The sequence below is a fragment of the Sceloporus occidentalis genome, unplaced genomic scaffold (genome assembly GCF_023333645.1).
Source record: "Sceloporus occidentalis isolate IW3139 unplaced genomic scaffold, rSceOcc1.0.p SCAF_113, whole genome shotgun sequence".
Lineage (NCBI taxonomy): Eukaryota > Metazoa > Chordata > Lepidosauria > Squamata > Phrynosomatidae > Sceloporus > Sceloporus occidentalis.
This window is the reverse complement of record NW_028317093.1, coordinates 346152-365033: the sequence shown is the minus strand read 5'-3', so window position 1 is coordinate 365033 and position 18882 is coordinate 346152. Positions and strand designations below refer to the sequence as shown.

General features: G+C 39.0%; 1 protein-coding gene across 1 annotated transcript in view; it reads right to left on the bottom strand.

Moving 5' to 3' along the window:
- LOC149282511 (neurabin-1-like) overlaps positions 1-18307 on the bottom strand; it is an 83306-nt gene extending 64999 nt beyond the window's left edge. Inside the window, exon 1 of the mRNA XM_089498098.1 lies at positions 16901-18307. Within this exon, the coding sequence (XP_089354224.1) occupies positions 16901-18307 (1407 nt within the window). The remainder of the gene's footprint in view (positions 1-16900) is intronic.
- Between the last annotated feature and the right edge of the window lie 575 nt (positions 18308-18882).

The window sequence follows — 18882 nt, the reverse complement described above, 5'->3', positions numbered from 1 at the left end:
AGGCCTTATTCCAAATATAAATCAGACTTAATTTTTTTTTTTCTTAAATTCACAGTTCTCAGATGGCAGATACTATATAAGATGCAGAGACAGGATAGTACACACACAACCACCATAGCAATGTATGTTTCCACTAAAGCACCACTCTGGGGCCATTATATACAAATCGCTGTTATTTCTGTACATATTGCACATTTGACTATGCCTGGACTGGATGACCCCTAGCACTAGCTGCCACTGCGCATGCATGGGTACAGAAAGCATGTACATTACTTCCAATGCATTCACAAATGGCAGTAGGCTAAAGTAGTAGGCATTCATATTGAATACTATAATTGGTGAAAAATGAATCTAAACCTGAGATTTGTCTATTCTTCTAAAATATTAGGGGGGTGGCTGTTCCTTTAACTTGTAAATACACTGCACCAATACAGTTGCCATCCTTTACAAGGTTTTTATAAATTGTAACAAACTTAACAGCTCCAGCAGCTTGATCACAGGAGAGGAAAAAACATCCTTCGAGGCCCTGCACAGCTAACATCTGAAAATAACACTCACGTCTTCATATGTGTCACTCATACGTAGAACATTCAACACGTAGGATTAAAGGGACGCTTCTGCCAACATATGCACTTTAATGCATACGAAAGGTGTGTAGCTCCTTTAAATCTTTATGTTGTCCATTCTGCAGAATCCTCTATATCCATTGCCCCTTTCCCCACAGCCCAGCTAATCGGCCGAACACATCTTGCTGCCCATTTTTCCTAATTCCTGATGATGCTCACATTAAGCACATTAACTCAAATCATACATAATTCAGAAAACGCCATACATCCAAATGACATGTTACTGGGTAAAATTTCTATACTGTAATCTCAATGTAATAAAAAGTTACTTGTAGTTTAACAAAAATCAAACCAATCTCATATGGGAATGTATTACAAACCATGCTGGCTGCATCCCACCAGAGCGCCTATCCACATGATGACCACCAACACCACGCTTAATCCTTCACAGATTTCAAACGTTCAGTGGACATATGGGTTGTAATTTAAACCACTACAGACACAAACTCACACCGCTTACAATCTTAATCTCAATTACAATGGATAGTTTAAGATTATGACTTTCCATCTTTAGGACTCTTATTTCAAGGCCTTCACCTCTACAATTACAATATGCTGGATAATACCCTTCTTTGGGTCTTATATTCGGATGTTACAAATATTATCTTACTCTATGTTTTATGTTACTTTCTCCACAGATTGGCTGCCAGGCTTAATTTTGTATTTCAGGAAATCCTGCAATCACCCACTTCCTCGTACTTCTAGCTTTCTCTCTTTTCTTATTCCTTCTTCATTCGGTTTCACTTTTTCTTTTGGTTTCTCACCATGTTTTTTGCAATAATGACATTACTGTTCCATTCATTCTTTGTGTTAAACACAATTATAGCTTTTAGGTACTTTATATAAAGTTCTAAATGCCATATTCACTTAAGAAACCGACAGAAAGTCTACAGTATAAATAAACCGGTATGAACAGGTGTAAATTATAACAAAAAAGAAAACCAAATATAAAATGTCCTTCAGTCTAATAAAAATACATTAAGCTACGAAGAGGTTTGAAAATGTTGTTAGAAACCCCTTCATTTAATCCACTAGATTAACAGAACTCTATACAGGAGTGTTATGTGTTATACCGTATTTGCTCGATTATAAGATGACCCTGATTATAAGACGACCCCCCAAAATCTGAATATTAACTTAGGAAAAAAAGAAAAAGCCTGAATATAAGACGACCCTAAAGGAAAAAAGTTTTACCAGTAAATGTTAATTCATGTAAACTATTTTTTTTAAATAAAAGCTATGACTGAGAAAAATATTTTTTTTGTTTTTATTTCCTTGTATTTTCCAACCTGTCCCCCAGTTACGCACATCTGCCCCCAGGCTTGCCACACCAATATGGCACTGTGCCCCATGGTATGCCTTTTGACCCCCTATGTGCCACTCTGCCTCCAGAAATGCCTTATACCCCTATATCCCATTCTGGCATTTAGGGGGTTAAAATGCATATTATGGGGCAGAGTGGCATATAGGGAGGTATGAGGCATTCCAGTAGGCAGAGTGGCATTAAGGGAGTTAAAAGGCATTGTATAGAGCACTCTGCCTCCAGAAATGCCTTATACCCCTATATGCCACTCTGGCATCTAGGGGGTTAAAAGGCATATTATGGGGCAGAGTGGCATATAGGGAGGTATAAGGCATTTCAGGAGGCAGAGTGCTCTATTAAATGCCCCTTTAACGCCACTCTGCCTCCTGAAATGCCTTATACCTCCCTATATGCCACTCTGCCCCATAATATGCCTTTTAACCCCCTAAGTGCCAGAGTGGCATATAGGGGTATAAGGCATTCCAGAAATGCCCTATGCCCCCATTTAACACACACACGCGCACACACACACTTACCGTTGCTTCCAATTTCCTGCTGTATTGCCGGGGCAGCGGGTTGACGTCTCCTTCCGCTGCAGCCGGAAGGAGGTGGAGTTGGCAGCGGGGGTTTGTCTGCGTCCGTCGCGGATACCTTCCCCGGCTGTCAGAGATCAGAGTTCCCCGCACCGGCACCGGAACTCTGATCTCTGACAGTCAGGGAAGGTATCCGCGACGGACGCAGACAACCCCCGCTGCTAGCCACACCTCCTTCCGGCTGCAGCGGACGTTGTCTAGGCAGATCGCGTAGACGTCAACCCGCTGCCCCGGCAATACAGCAGGAAGCACCGGTAAGTGTGTGGGGGGGGGGGAGACAGGAGGATCCAGGTCCCCTGCAGCGGTGCGGGGGATCTGGATCTTAGTCTCATAATCAGACCTCTATTTGAGGTCTGATTAGAAGACGACCCCGATTAGAAGACGAGGGGTATTTTTCAGAGCATTTGCTCTGAAAAAAACCTCGTCTTATAATCGAGCAAATACGGTAATACCATTAACCCTTTCAGTAAAAGTGGGTTTAATGCATATTTTTAATTTGTAGAAGGGTTTTATTAGATTCAACTAACACCATCTGGCATAAGACATAATAATGGACATCCACACACAAAGGATAAAGCCCTGATCATAGTGAAGTAATACTGTTACAGTGGTTGGATCAAATGTATGTAGAATTTTAGACAATTTTAGGAGCCAGAAATTGATCCTTCTATGGAAACCAATGTAAGATAAGTCAAAAAAGTTATAAACATGATCCACAACTGATGCACATATTGAACAACACATTTATCTGGTGTGACCTACAAAATTTGATACAAAGTAATTTAGTGAGAAGCTTCATATATTCCCAGCTGTGATCTGAAATACATTAGTGACCTTGACAATACATTTATGTCTAACTGAATTTCAACGCTGCCTTTACAGAACAGTAAGAAATTGCAATAATGACTCAGATCCTGATTTAATGGAATACAAAACATGAAGTCTTTTGTATAGGACATAATCCTTGTAGATTTCACCTTATATTTTAAGCCCTTGTTAGTTTATCTTCCTAGTCAGTGCTGCAAAAAAAAACCACAACAGAAATGAGAATAAATATATGTAACTGATCATTTTGTATTATGGTTACATAAATTAATATAATGGGGGAAATTCTTTAAGAAGCTTATAATGGATGTTTTCTAACGCACTGCCCTAATATTTATTTTTTTGTCCAGATAGACAATGGTTAGACTCCCCGATGGGAGCTACACATGTTATCTGTAAAGTCTATTAGACTGTGTTAGCAGCGAACAGATGTGTAGCCAAAAATGTGTTGTTTATTGGAAAGAATACTGTTAGCAGAACGAGTACTGTTACGCTGTAAGTAACTTTCCATACACACCACAGGGATTTCATACAAGTAGCCCCTTCCACAATGAGTCACACGAAATATTTCTTGAAAATTTTCTTTTAAAAAACAGGACATATTCCCGAAATACGGTATTTATTTTCTAAGCATTGGGCGAATGGTAGTTTTCAGCAAATTAGAAATAAAAGAAAAATAATACTGTGATAAACACAAAATAACATTTCAAAGCTTCTATTTTAACAATAAAATATTATCTATAATTATTTTTCCTTCAGACATCTGTATTTGTACAGACTAGGGAGTCAGGAGAAGTCAATGGCTTTGCCTTCCTAAAACACCCTTAACAGGAACACCCTGGAACAGGCTAGCTAGGGTTATTTACATTTATATTGCATTATAGACACACGCTGGTATCCTTTTTATGCAAATTGGTGCATTTATTCAATGAGTTCAATGAGAAAACTAAACTTCTGTGATCGTTTCCCTTGCCTGTTTCTACTTAATTGGGTAGTGTACTTAAGTATGCTGTCCACTCTTGTGTTGTAGCACATCATCCTAACTCAAATGTAAGCAAGTCAATCAGAGCTCAAATGGTATAGTCTAGTTTTCCAACGCCTTGGAAAAAAAGAAAAAAACACATCAATTTTACATGTAATGTAAAAACTTCAATTTCTCCAGCTCCGTGAAGAGTGAGTGGTCTGTGTACTTGTGCATCATCATCATCGGTTAGCAATCTAAATAATCTCTCATTTAGTTTAAAACTACATAAAAAGTAAATAAAAAAAAATCAAAAGGTCACGAGATAGTGGTTGCATTGATTTTGTCACAGTTTTAAGAAGTAATAATATGATGTCAGGCTTGGTTAAAAGAAGGGCACTTTAGTCATATGTGGGACTGTGGTAGCGGGAAGCTGTGCTAATTTGTTTCACAGATGGCAGTCGGTAGGATGATCAGAGAACAATAGAAAATTATAGCTTTTCTGTTTGTTTCTTTTGCTAAGATAAAACTCTTACTTTCCATCAGAATATCACGATCTCTGGCATTTATGTCAGTGGCGCACCAATAATTTTGTAGAGCAGTTTGCATACATGCCCCTAAAAATACAATATTAAAGTAAGAAAGGCAGCGTGCAAACATCCAATGTCCACTGCAGCAGAAACCAGGATAAGGTTGCTGGCCCTACAGTTTTTCCCCTAAGTTGAATGAAATATCTGCACTTAAAAAGTACCGCTCTGTTGGAACAACAATTCATCTCCCTCTGCAACTTAATAGTGCTACTGTACACCCCTTTCCCATTCCTTCCATTGCTTCTTGCAGACAATATTCTTTTTTTTCCCCGTTAAAACCTGGAAGATCACTTATTTGAACTAAAACTAAATTGGAGATTCTCTATGAGGCTAGGTTTCCACTTGGGTTTTTGTCCTGCGTTTTTTTTCTTGATGAAAAACGCCAAAAAAACTGCCACTGCATTTTCCTGCGTTTTGGCGTTTTTTTCTGGAGTTTTTTCTGGCGTTTTAGCCTTTCTGTGGAAATTGCTTTTTTTGACCTTAGGCAGTTTTTCCAGCCTTTACAAGTTAGAAGTTTCACCCAGCTAAAAAAGGGATTAGGATAAATGGCAAGTATCTGCCCCCTGATGTCATTTACTTGGTAGAGTTCTACTTAAACGCCCCGGCGGACCCTTTTGTCTCTTTTCTGTGGTTTGTAAGGCCTGCTTTATTCCGAATGTCTGCTCCTCTAGGAAGATTGGCCCCAAATGATGGTGCAAATTGTTTGCTGTTGCTTTTGGCACGCAGGATCCAGTTGATGCGTCGCGTATGTTTGTTTGTAATGGCATGTTTGTTCCAAATGGTGTAGAATTCAATATGAACTTTGTTTTGTGTGAAACTGTTTGTTTCCAGCCTATTTCTCGTAGGACACACAGATACTGGGTCCATCCTCTGCATTGTAACTGTGGAAAAAACGCCATAAAAAACGCCAAGGCAATAAACCCACATGGCTTTTTCATGGCGTTTTTTCTCTCTCCCATAGACTTCTATTGGAGAAAAACGGCAAGATTTCCTTGCAAAAAACGCCAGAGTGTCAACATGCTGCGATTTTGAAAAACTGCCACAGAGCCCAAAAAAGCAGAAAACCGCCAAAGAGGACTGAAAAAACGCCAAACAAAAAAACGCCAAGTGGATATGGCATTCTGCGATTTCCTATTGAAGAACAGCTAACATCTGGCTGCTGCGTTTTTTCACTAAAAAAAGGCCAGGTGGCGCTATTGGCGTTTTTATGGGCGTTTTTAGCTAAAAAAAAACAAGTGGAAACCTAGCCTAATTCTACTTTTCTGACTTTGGGTGAACCTCTTTCTCCAGGGAGGATAAGTCCAATTCTTGGGCCTACCCTGACAAGTTCAGTTCCAGTGATGTTAACTAGGCCCAAACCGGTCCGCTGATAAACCAGGTATTGCCTGTTGGGCTAATGCCATATAGCTCAAATCATTTGCCCTTACTCATGTGGCAGATGTGGTTCATTTGTATGCAGCTGCCAGCTAGCTCCATGCAGTGAACAATGAGCATACCTGGGAACTCTCCAGGTTTGATCCGGAGATTACCACTTGAAGCACTGCTTCTCCGGTTCTCTGGGTCAAGACCCGAATCCTCTGGGTCGCGGGAGCAGGATCTTGACACACCCCTCTCCCCGCCCATTTTCCCTTTAAATGGGTGTGTTTCCCGCTGCCATCAATGAGAACGCCCCAGACATCAGCGGGAACGCACCCGACATCAGAGGGACCTCACACAGATGTCATCAGGAATGTCACCGACGTCAGCGGGACCTCCCACCGACACCACAGGACCGCCACAGCGGGCAGTCCTGGCCGTGTCCCGCAAGGGAAGGTTCCAGGTAGCCGGAGCCCAGAAGTTCCCAGGTATGAAAATGAGAGAGTGTAAGAGTATTGCATGCTTCTACATAGGACATTTATTGGCTCCTGGCCTTAAAGCACCAGTGCCGACTTAAATCCCCAGTCGGGCCCTCATAGATGTGTTTTTTTTGATGGTGCAGACTATTATCTGAATGAAGCTCCACAGTAGCTGAAGTGCTGACTGATTATGGTCATGATTATTTAGTGTTTCTAGTGCTGTCAGCGTGCCTCTACAGTGCTTACAATTCATAAAAACAGCATTATCTTAAAGCGTTAAATATAGGTGAAGAAACGAGTCCCCCACAGCCCGTCCTATAAAGCACCCTAGTTACCGCTTCCTACAAGATAATCAGATACGTCTGTTAGATTTCTGCCTCTTCCTGGCAGGCCATACTTTCAGTACTGCAATTCCATAGAAGTTGGAAATAACAGCTCCGGCACAGCAATTACTGTACATCTCCTGCCTTCTACCATACATATTATTTAACCAATCCAAGCAAAACAGCTGCACACACTGATAAAAGGTTTAAATAAAATCACTCCAGAATGAAAGAAATAGACAGAGATTATGCCTAGCCAATTCAGAAGCCTTTAATGACAGCCGATATTAAATATGGTTTATTCTCAGCTCATGCCCTGTTTGTGAGGGCATTGGAAGGCAGCCTGCTTACTGCATAACAGATATAGGTTGATACATATATATGTAATCCTAAAGAAAATAATGATGGTGGTCACACTGCTCATGATGCTGCGCATTAAGGCAATTGCCAGACTCAAACATATTTGGGCCTGATTGACAGTATTTCTAGGTGATTCATGGTGGTTTTGTGACAATATTATGTCAGAATTATGTTTTTTCTTATAACTAGGCAATAGGCAGTATTCCGACAGGGGTAGCAGGTTGGTGATGTTGTCCCTAACCTGCTTATTCTATCTCTGTTATATTGCTATCACTTGCCATAAGAGTAGATTTGCATTACTCTGATTTTTTGAGCTTTCCACACTTTTAAAAATGTTGGGTCACTTAGATATTTCCTTGGTTTTTTTTTTTAAAGAAAAGCAAATGGTATCTATTAAAATAACATGAAAAGACGCTGTTAATGTTGTAAATGACTATTGTAGCTGGAAACGGGTTATTCTTAATGGAATATCTTCATAGGCGTACAGAGGCCCTTTATCACTGTGTTCCAATGGCACGTTGTGTTCGCTAATTCAAGTTTAAGTTTAAAAGGCTAATTGATCATTAAAAACCCTTTTGCAATTATGTTACATAGCTTTGACCCCAAACTTCTGGTAGTGTAGCTGGATGCAAAAAATATGTTTTCAACACTTACTGACAACTTTATCAAAAGGATAAACCCTTTTTTAATAAAAATCCCATGTAGGTATGGTAAAGTTGAGTTTTGTTATAGACAGACACAGTAAGTTTGTATTATATATTTTAGAACAGAACTTGTGTAAGGATCAGACATTATTGTCCTAATTTTAGGCTGCACTATTTTCCCTAATTTAAATCTTTAAATTAGGGGGGGCTGCCTATAGTCGAGGGTTAGACATTCTAAATGTCTCCCTACCTTCTCTGCCTACCGCTTCCATGTCCCTGTCTCCAGCAGCTCTGTTTCTTCTCTTGCATCTTCTTTGATGCAAGAGCTTCTTTCCTCTGTCCTCGTTGGCTTTTTTCCATGTCTATTTTCTTCGTCCACTTCTGAATAATCCTGACCCCCTGGAGTACATTTGTAACATGGACAACGGGGGAGAGGGTGTCTTCATGACTCCGCTCTTTTGCAGAAGTACTCCGATAGGCCAGAATAATGCCTAAAAGGGTCACTGAGATAATGTGGTGCAGAAATGCCTCTCTTTCTCCGTGGGAGGCCTGGTTCACGGATGAAGACAGAAGACACAAGGAGAACTTGACAAAGACAGAAGAACAAGAAGATGCAGCGGAGCTGCTGGAAAGGAGACAGGAGCACGGAAGTGGTTGGCGGAGAAGGTAGGGAGACGTTGACAGAGCGTGTGAGAGAGTATGAGTGAGAGAGCATGAGAGTGAGAAAGAGAGTGTGAGTAGGAGTGAGTGAGAAAATACTTTTTTATCCTTCTGATGTTTAGACTTTTGGTTTTGCCCTTGTGAGTGCTAGTTCGGCAGCTGTCAAGCATCAAGAGTAGTGTCTTATAAGCAGGGTGGGAGGGGCTTCAATTGGCCCCACCTACCTCCTTAATCCAAACTCTAACTGTATATTTCATATGTACTATCTATTAATTACCTATACTTCTATTCTAATTCCAGCCTCTTAAATGATCTATAATGATATATAATCGCCTTTTTTCTTTATGTGTATTACATATCCTCACATTCATTAAATTAATATTGGAGTCTTTTTTTGCCATATATACAGTATGTAAGAGTAAATATAGTCCCAACTCTTCAAACAATCGCTATTCTTCCACCTATGAACTTTGCCTGGAGGTTACTTCTTGTTACTTTTCACAAACATAAACACCCAGAATTTTGGGTAGCATTGGGATGCTGTAACTTCACACGCGTAAATTAAATGCCTTATCTGTAAGCTTTTACCTGCTCAATCACAGCCGAATAAATCACGTCTCTCCTTCACTTGTCATAACAGCCAGAGAGTTGTGAACATAGAACATTAATTCCCTGTTCACACGGAGACTGATGAAGACACTTTGTGAGCTAATTTTCAAATGACACATTTATTCTTCAAGAGTGCGTGGTCTAAAACTTCCTTCATCATCCTTTGCTCCTGTTTGGCCATGGGAATTTGGCAGATGAACGATAAACACAAGGAGTAAAGTTCCTTAAATGATTGCTCGACTAATACTGCCAGATCATCGCAGGATCGAGGCAATCCAGGACATTGAAAAAGTGCAGACAAAGCATTAGAACTAACGTGTAAACCGGAGGAAACGTGTGCAAGGTTCATTGTGCATGGCTCGCTAGGCTGCACCTGTTTTATTGAATTCATTAACCCTACAGTGGCAACCAAAAAGGCTGCCACAGACACAAACATGTTACAAAAATTGAAGAAGCGGTGATACAAATAGCCAATCACAAATGAGATGGTGGTATACGTGGGATACGTCATTCAGTTACAACAGAACATTTACGGACAACCCTTTTACTACCTGCCATAAGCTGTGTTCCGAGTGCTAACATTTTGTCCTAATTTGCCCCAAACAAGGACATCAGTGTGTATTGTGATGATTTATCTGACCCCGCTTACCTTCTCCAGCATGCCCAACTCCCGATTGGGACCTTGGGCATGTGAAGCTGCAAGCAGTCCTACAAAACAAATAGTATCCCTGCACATTTGGGACTCTTGTCAGCTATGATATAGACGATTCCTTATGTGCTACAGTTATTTTTCAAGGTTAATCCAACAGTAAGGAATATAGGTCACCTTGGTTTATTGCAGTAATAAACACCATCTGCAATGCTGTGCTACATTTTGAGACAATACTCAGTGTGTCCGTTACATCTACTAAACCGGGACTCGACAAATCTGCTGTTCAAGCGGGAGGCTTCTCTTGTATGGTCACATGATGTGGCATCACATAACCTTATTGCGTTCCTGCTTCATAGAAACATAGCGCTTGAAGGCTTTGGTCTCGTGTTAAATGCAGGGTAACCATATCTTATCCCATGCATGTTTAAATTATCTTATTGCATTAGCCTCTACCACTTCAGCTGGGAGAATGTTCCATTTATCTACCACTTACTCAATAAAGTGAATCTAAAATTACATCTAAGCATCTGACCCTACAGTCTTCCACTATGACATTTCTCCTCCTTGGAAATAAACATTACACGTTGCTATAAACTATCCCAAATCCAAGCTATACATATTGTGACCCCTTAGTCTTTTCTTAGCCTCTTATCTTGCAAACCAGTTTGTGTGTCCAGCAGGTGACACCCTAGGTAGCCACTCAGTGACCTGATATCTGGATTTTGTCGAGCCCCTTATTAAAATGCGGCGTTTGGTAAGTAATAGCATAAACAAGAAAGCATGCAATCCCATTCACCATACAAAGACTTAAAATGGGATCGAAAGATGGCATCACTATTAAAAATGTCATTCATTCTGATCTTGAGCCACAGTCCATTTGCAAGCCCAATATCTCATGGGACATTTAAAATGGATATTGATTGTGAGCCACAAAAATAGAACAACCCCAGCAGCTGTTACTGTCTAACCCTAGAGACACGAGCAGTCCACACAGCTTTAAATGCTTATATGCATTTTTGAAGAATTATTAAGCTCTTCCATGTGACCAGAGCAGAACATTACAATCGCGGTGGTGAACTTTGTGTCTAATCAGTAGAAACAATGGCCCATCTGTCTGTTTTGGGTTTTTTTGTTACATTTTGTAGGGTTAATATGTTTAAATAGTTTTCTCTGTGACTTATTTTCTTTTGCAAAAGGATTAAAAAAAAAAACCACAGAGAATCAATTTTGATTCTGAGTGGAGGGGAAGCGATCACGGCTGCTTCCTGGAAACTGCTCACTCAGTAAAGATTTAAAAGTGATGTTTCTCTGCCCTATAAAGTCTGGTACACGCTGGCATTCGAACCTTGAATAAAGAATACAGAACATCTTGTTCAGTCTCCATTTTTTCAAAACATGGAGAAGGTACCTTCATGGCGAGAAGGGAAAATTAGAGAAAATTACTAATCCAGATGATTTCCCCATGCATCACGCAGGAGCACAAGACACGAAGGCCACTTCCCGTGTCCAATTCTTGCTATTCACTATTAGTTCTCTTCTGCATTTTCATTCAATGCAAATAAAAAGTTCTAAAGTTTCTATGATGATCCCAGGTCAGAACGGATCTGTAGCAATATAACTAATATAACTATATATATATATATGCAAAACATTGATTCTCACAGATCAGAAACTGCATTAAAATTCACACACTGTCCTGATGTCCAGCAAAAAGAAAGGTTTAGCAAATTAGCCCCTGCCAAAGAGGGACAGTAACAAAAAAAGGGGAGGAATAACCATCCAAATCCTGAGAAAATGGCGTTAAGATGGATGTCTCCATATATACACTTAAGGTGTATACACTTGTGTTCTATTGCATATTTATTTATTATTTTATTTTATTAATTATTATAATTTTAAACAAACACCTATACACATGTTTGTTTTGTGTGCTCATGAATAGGACCTATACCTACCCACAGGCAGAGCTTTTACCAGCTTTATCATCATTTGGTGAATTTCTACCATCCTAACTTTCCATGTTTTTTCCTCTTTTTTTGTATTCTAATGCCAGTCCTCTGTATGACGCGATTTTAAACCAGTAACCAAAAAATGATCAGCTTTAAAACACAAAGATTTATTTCCCATTTCTACAGCTGCACTGTGTAGGGATAATGTCCTGTTTCAGATCAGATTAATCCTGGCTCCTTGACAACAATAAATCCAACCAATCATGGAAGGCTGCCTACATATGCTAGCCAATCAAGAAAGCAAGGAGAACCACTGTTTATTAATATAAACCCCCAAAAAACATTTTTAATACAATAAACAGAAGGTTCGAGAAGGCTTGTTACATAACCAAAATGAGCCCCACGTCCCATTTTACGTTGTAAAACTGCATCAACAAGAGCACATGTTATCGACATAACAATAATAGCGAATTCATGGAAGTAAATTCAAATTTTACTATCTTGAAGTTCTATTGTGATTAAATAACATATTTACTAATTGGTGCAATGATGATAAATAGGGAACATGGGAATCTCCAAGTATCTGAAGTCTCCATTCTGTTTGTTTGGTAGGATGTATAGTCAGTGTTTTGAATTCTAGTTTCAAAGAGGCCAAATTAATGGTAGGGTCCTCTAAAATCCCTTTTTGTTGACCAATCACATGAGATTATTCCAGGTATGGCAGCTAAATAAGTTATAAGTAATATATTATACATCATATGACTTATTTGCATTACTGTATTATACCAATCCATAAAGGGGTTAATATTATTGCTAGATGCAAATGTTATAGGAATAGCAAATCCACACCATTAAATCAAAGGCTGACAAACATCAGAAGAATTTCAGATCCTGACCGATCTATACGAGAGCCTATCAATATGTTTTCAAGTTAAATGCTAGAGCTATATAAATTCCCATATATAATATCCAGCAAGGTCACGTTTCAGCAGTAACGTGTTAGTCATGGCTTCCTGGCCGCTGGGGTTTCTCAGGCCCCGCGTTAGGTTTTTGCAATGGCCAAAAGTGCTCCTCAAAGTGGTCCTCTAGGGAGACAGGAATACCAGAGGACGAGCCCCATATTTGGCCCGCAAATCAACAATTCTTATGTTATATTTAAAGAGTGTCAGAGCTATCTGTGCAGAAATTAGAAGCCATATTGATTTCTTCAGACCCCAGATCAAAACACAATAGCACATAAAGTTAGGCAACAACAATAAATTGGGCTACTATCAATGACCATATCACAAATAATTAAAGAGCAACCCTCATATATATCAATAGAAAATAACAGATACAAAATTGAGATATATTGGCCCAGTTTCACCAACTTATAAAACCATATAAAATGTATCATTTTCAATCTAATTTTTTCTATTGCAATCAATGCGAGGTTTCTTTTCTATTCAATTACTTGTCAGCAATAAATCCTGGCCAATAATACTTAGGCTAACTGCATTTTGTGGGACTTGCAACTCAACACAAAATTAGCAAGATATGCATTTAAAAGAGATTGGCGGAAACAGAGAGGGGAATACACAAGGATGCTTTCTATCCGTCCTGCACATGCGCTGAAAATTTCTTTCCAAAAGCAACTATATAAAACACAGGATATTATTTGCCATTATGAATAATGTTTTTCCTAATTATATAACATGGGGAAATATTATGATATATAATTATTGGTTTATAGAATAAGTCAATTATACGAGTCTTAAAAAAAATATATAAACCACATATGTAGACTTTTAGAGATTTTATAAAATCATGACAGCCTATAGTGAACAGGAAGGTCTAACAGTAGCAATATAGCTGTAGTCATCTCCAAAACAATTACTTTACAATTAATCATGCATTAAATTAGAGAAAAAGGAGCAGAAAAATGTATATTTAAAAAAAAAAAAAAAACAGAAAACAACACAGTAATATTTTCCAGCAGCCTATAATGTTTAAAAATGAATAGCGGTGAATGAACATTTGACGCAGTTTTTTTTGCAATTCATAAAGATTTTTTTGCAACCTTAACATACTTGTCAGACAGAATAATGTAAAAAACACACCATGTAATACAATATGCTTTGTCGTATAGAGCATGTGAGTTAAAGGATCATTGGCCAATAGCCTAGCAATGGCCAAACATTAATATCACAGGGTTAATTGTTAGCATTCCTTATTAACTATTAATGGTAACAGGAGGCAAGTTTAAGCAACTACTATGTCTCCAGGCATACAACTACCACAATTCTCTGTCGAACCATAAGAGAAAAACATGAGAAAGGGTAGTCCCTACATGCATCTAGAAAGGGTAGTCCCTACATGCATTTCTACAACAGATGGAGAAAGCTAAATTAAGCCTAAATCTGACGCTCAGATGATACATTTTAAATCCAGATGCATTCCACGCAAAATGCCTACAACACAGATATAAAAAATAATTCAGAGCAATGTAGTAGTTTATTTGTAAAATGAGCACTTCTTATGAAAGGTTACAATCTTAACATTTAGGAATTTAATTAAAAAAAGAAATCTTATGATGCCCTTATAAAGAAGAGCAAGTTGATTCTATATAATCTTATACAAAAAAATGGCATTTTGAACAGAGCCAACACAATGTTTCATTCATATCCATACAAATGAGATTTGTTACCTACTACGTATCATCCAAAGATGACAAAATATGTATTAAAGCAGTCATATGAACCCTATAAAATTCAGTACACGCTAATCTAAAAGTCAGATACATAACAAGTCAATTGGGAACTGACTTAACTATTTGCGAGCTACCATGGATCTGTCATACAAATTTCCTTCTAGAAAGTGCTGTTGCTCGTCTTAACTTTTTTTGTCATTCTCTATTGAACAAAATAACTAAGAATTAATTCTCAATATTGTAACATAATATATATTGCTATATAATACGTAGTTCAGTGATTCTAGTGCAAAGCTTGAAATGTGATCTTATCACCAAAGCAACCAGTGGAATATTCGTATTTGAATTAGCCATTTGTAAAATGAAAAGTCAACATCACAAACCTTCCACAATAATCACTTTTTTATATAAATGTATTTTGTGGCTTCTGAAATGAATTAGTCACCACATAGGTTGTCTCAGAAGATAATATATGAGGGATAAGTCAATATTTTGAATAATGGTTACCACAATCAAAGGTTTTGGGAGTGTTACTGAATGAAGCAACATTGACCAAAGATGACGAATCGACCCAATTCTTAAAAAAAAAAAAGAATGAGTCATCTATTAATTATGGCCACCTTAATATGACACACCTATACTAATCAGAGCTATAGGGAAGTGTCAGGAAGAGATGGTGTGGAAAATGTAATCCTTCTATAAAGAAAGTGAGCAATTTATCAAATAGACCATGATCAGGAGTGACGCAAGGGATCCAAACGTATCTCTAAACAATAAAATATTTATATAGATATACAACGCAATGAACATTCAGGCCATGAAAGTGGCACCAAAAATTGTCCGAATATCTCACAGTTGAAGCCATTCAGGGATCCTGGTCCTGGTCTTACCATAACTGGCATTCTTGGTGCCCAATGCAAGACTGCACACATGTCCGATAATAATGGATCAAGGAGAAATCAGCTGCTGCCCAACATGTAATTTGTGGGCTATACAGAGCCGGCCTGACAATGGAGCTGAGTAGGGCAACCGCTCCAGGCGGCACTTTTGAAGGGGCGGCAAGCCAAGTGGTTTTCGCTTACCAAGTTGTCAGTACCCGCTCGGCGCCCCTCTCTCCTCTGCGAGCCCTCTAGCTCGGTCTCGGTGCCGGCTTTTAATGTTGAGCGCCGGAAGATGACATCATTTCCCGCGTTCAGCATCACAAGCCGGCACCGAGACCGAGCAGGGAGACTCACCGCAGGACTGCTGAAAGGTAAGTACGGGGGGGGAGAGGAAGGGTAGATAATGGGGGGGGGCGGCAGGGAGAGGAAGGGTAGATAATGGGGGGGCGGCAGGGAGAGGAAGGGTAGATAATGGGGGGGCGGCAGGGAGAGGAAAGGTAGATAATGGGGGGGGCGGCATTTTAAACTTCGCCCCAGGCGGCATTTTGTCTTGGGCCGGCCCTGGGGCTATCAACAATAAATACACTGGAAGCAGATGTGACGAACATACTCATAAACCCATCAGCAGCTAAATTCACTGAATGAGCAATGAATTTCAGAAAGGGCCATGAAAACCACAGACAAACACATTGCTCTCATCCACCAGACTCATACATAACCACACTCAGCCACAGACACACACCACACTCAGCCAATGGCATGCATACATACACACATACACAGACACACATGCACAATATCAGCTAAACTAAGCCAACCTTTTCCCATTGGGGTCAGCATCCCCACTGAACACTGGTCTGTATAGTACTGCTAGAAGAGTAATCCAAGATCATGGGTCCTTCTCCATTCATTGATTTAAGGTGCAAATGTAGCAAGCCATGGGATTTCACACGTGGTGTGCTTGCCCTTGTTGTGTGAGCAAAACTGGATCCATAATTGTAACATTCTTGTCACTATAATTTCCCTAGCACTTGAGAAAAACATTCAACTAACAATTTAATTATAAATTGTAGCACAACCAAAGTCTAAGTGACTTAAAGTAGAACTATCACCCAAATCCTACCCTTTGCAGTCTGGAATAGTGTGTGTATCCCACCACATCAGCTACTTAAACATCTTGTTCTGAGGATCTGCATGATTATACCTTCCCATTAAAATATTGTTCATCTGTTAGTTGGTAGATGCTTGTTGATTAGCTCAGGCAGCATTTGCAAGAATAGGACGAGGAGAAAACCTCATTAAAGGAAATTGATTAGGTATCCTAGTTTTGAAACATGTATTCACAGATGTCAGGTTCCCTGACATTTAACTGCAAATAGAGTATATAAACATATGCTTACTTTGATAGGCGCTTTACTGAACTGAATCTTCCGTTTAGGTGGAAACTCATCCTCCTCTGGCAATCCAGGGACCTCATAGAACTCCATATCAGGTTCATAACATTTATTTTCATCACTGTCATCATCCTCATCTTGTTCTGTTTCCTCCCACTCTGTATTATACCTTGACCGTACTCTGTAAACATTATAGTCAGAGTGTTGATATGTTTGAGTATTTGAGTAGCTGTTCATATCTCCAATGGGTTCACTCATACTTGTACCAACATCTAGAGAAGTTGGTGAAACAGAGCTTCTATTGGCTGTAAAATCGTCACGGGTTTCTGAATTTGTTTGTGGTTCCCCTAACTTAGTCCTATCAAAAGTGTTAATAGAATCTTCGGACAGATCATTATGTTGTGTTTTGGATCCACTTCTTTTTTCATTGTAACTAACACAAGATCCATCTTTAACACTATCATCATCCCCATGTTCACTCCCAGGAGATATGATATCGTTAGAAGTACTGCAGCCGACACTCTTTTCCTTTTTTATTTCCTTTGTCAGTGTTGAAATATGAATATGTACATCTTCTTGTGAAGCAGACTTGTTCTTCACGTGTGTAATATCAGTGCATAAATCAGTGTCAGTATCCCAAGAATTTGGGTCTTTTGCATGTCCATAACTTTCAAAATCTGAAACTGGAGAAGTTGCTATGTTCAACGGGTAATGGCCAGTTACTGAATACCCATTATTTTCATTCTTGTCCAGAATATTTGGACTTTGCGAATCACTATTTTCAAACACTGCACTGAGTTGGCTCACTGTTGGTGACAAAGCTTCTGTCCTTGAACTAAGACTGTCCAATGAATCACTGCTGCCCCTATTAGATTTACTTCCACGTCCTTCATCTAGAAGCTCATTTGATCCTCGCCTATCTTTCCTTGAGGAATAGCGGCCAGAATGCCCTGCATCCTTAATACTGTGCTCAAACATCTTCCTAGTTTCTGTAAATTTAGAATATGAACCATCAATAGTGTCAAAACGGCTAACCCTTTCAGAAACGGTAGTTTTGGGTTTTACGTCACTGTTTTCTTTCTTTTCCAAAAATTCCTTTGGCTTAGTTCTTCTTTGTGGAGATGAATGCGTAGTCTTGGTCTTTTGTTTTGTCGGAACACCATTATTTTCATTTGGTTCCATTCCCATCTGCATAAAGAGATTCTTGATTCTGTTGACATTTGATCCATACCTCCGCCCCCTAGTCTGTTGCGTTTGAGGGGTATCCCCTTCATTTATTGTTTTATCTTCTCCATCAGATTTTGGCTTATCAAAGGTGCTTTTCAGTGCCTGGAACTCGGTTCTGTATGCATTTCTGTGGGGTGAGGCACTGCGTAGGTTGGATCGTTCTCCTGAAGCCTCGGTTTTCATCATGTTTATTTCAGTGCTTCAACACAATGTACATGATGACCAAGAAAAGTTTTTCAATGTTTTTCTGCCATCTATATTTTCTTGAGGAACAAATACAATAACACCGTAGTTACATGCCTCTCATCAAGCGAAATTTCACGGGGAAGACAAGCTGTGACAGAGAGAAATAGTTTATCAGAGATGCATATCAACATAACCTTACCAAATCAGAGCTCCTTGCCAACTTCATAAATATCTTATTACCTGGTTAAATAAGATTAGAGGGCAAAACTTTAAAAGTCTGAGAATGGGGCTGTAGAATGCAAAACAAATCTATATTTTTTGTTTTCTCTTTGCTTTTTTAATATTTTTATTAAAATGACAAATAATGTATGTGTTTAAACTGACATTTTAAAAACAAAGATTAAAAATCAGAGCTGCCTTCTTTATTAAAGTAAAAATGTGTTTGAAGTGCTTAGGTTGCATCATTCTAAGGAGTAGCGTTCTTAACAACATGGCTTGGCAAATTCCAGTTATTGCTTCTAGAAATATATAGTTGTCTATATATTGAATAAGACAAATATATGCTAATAAAAAAA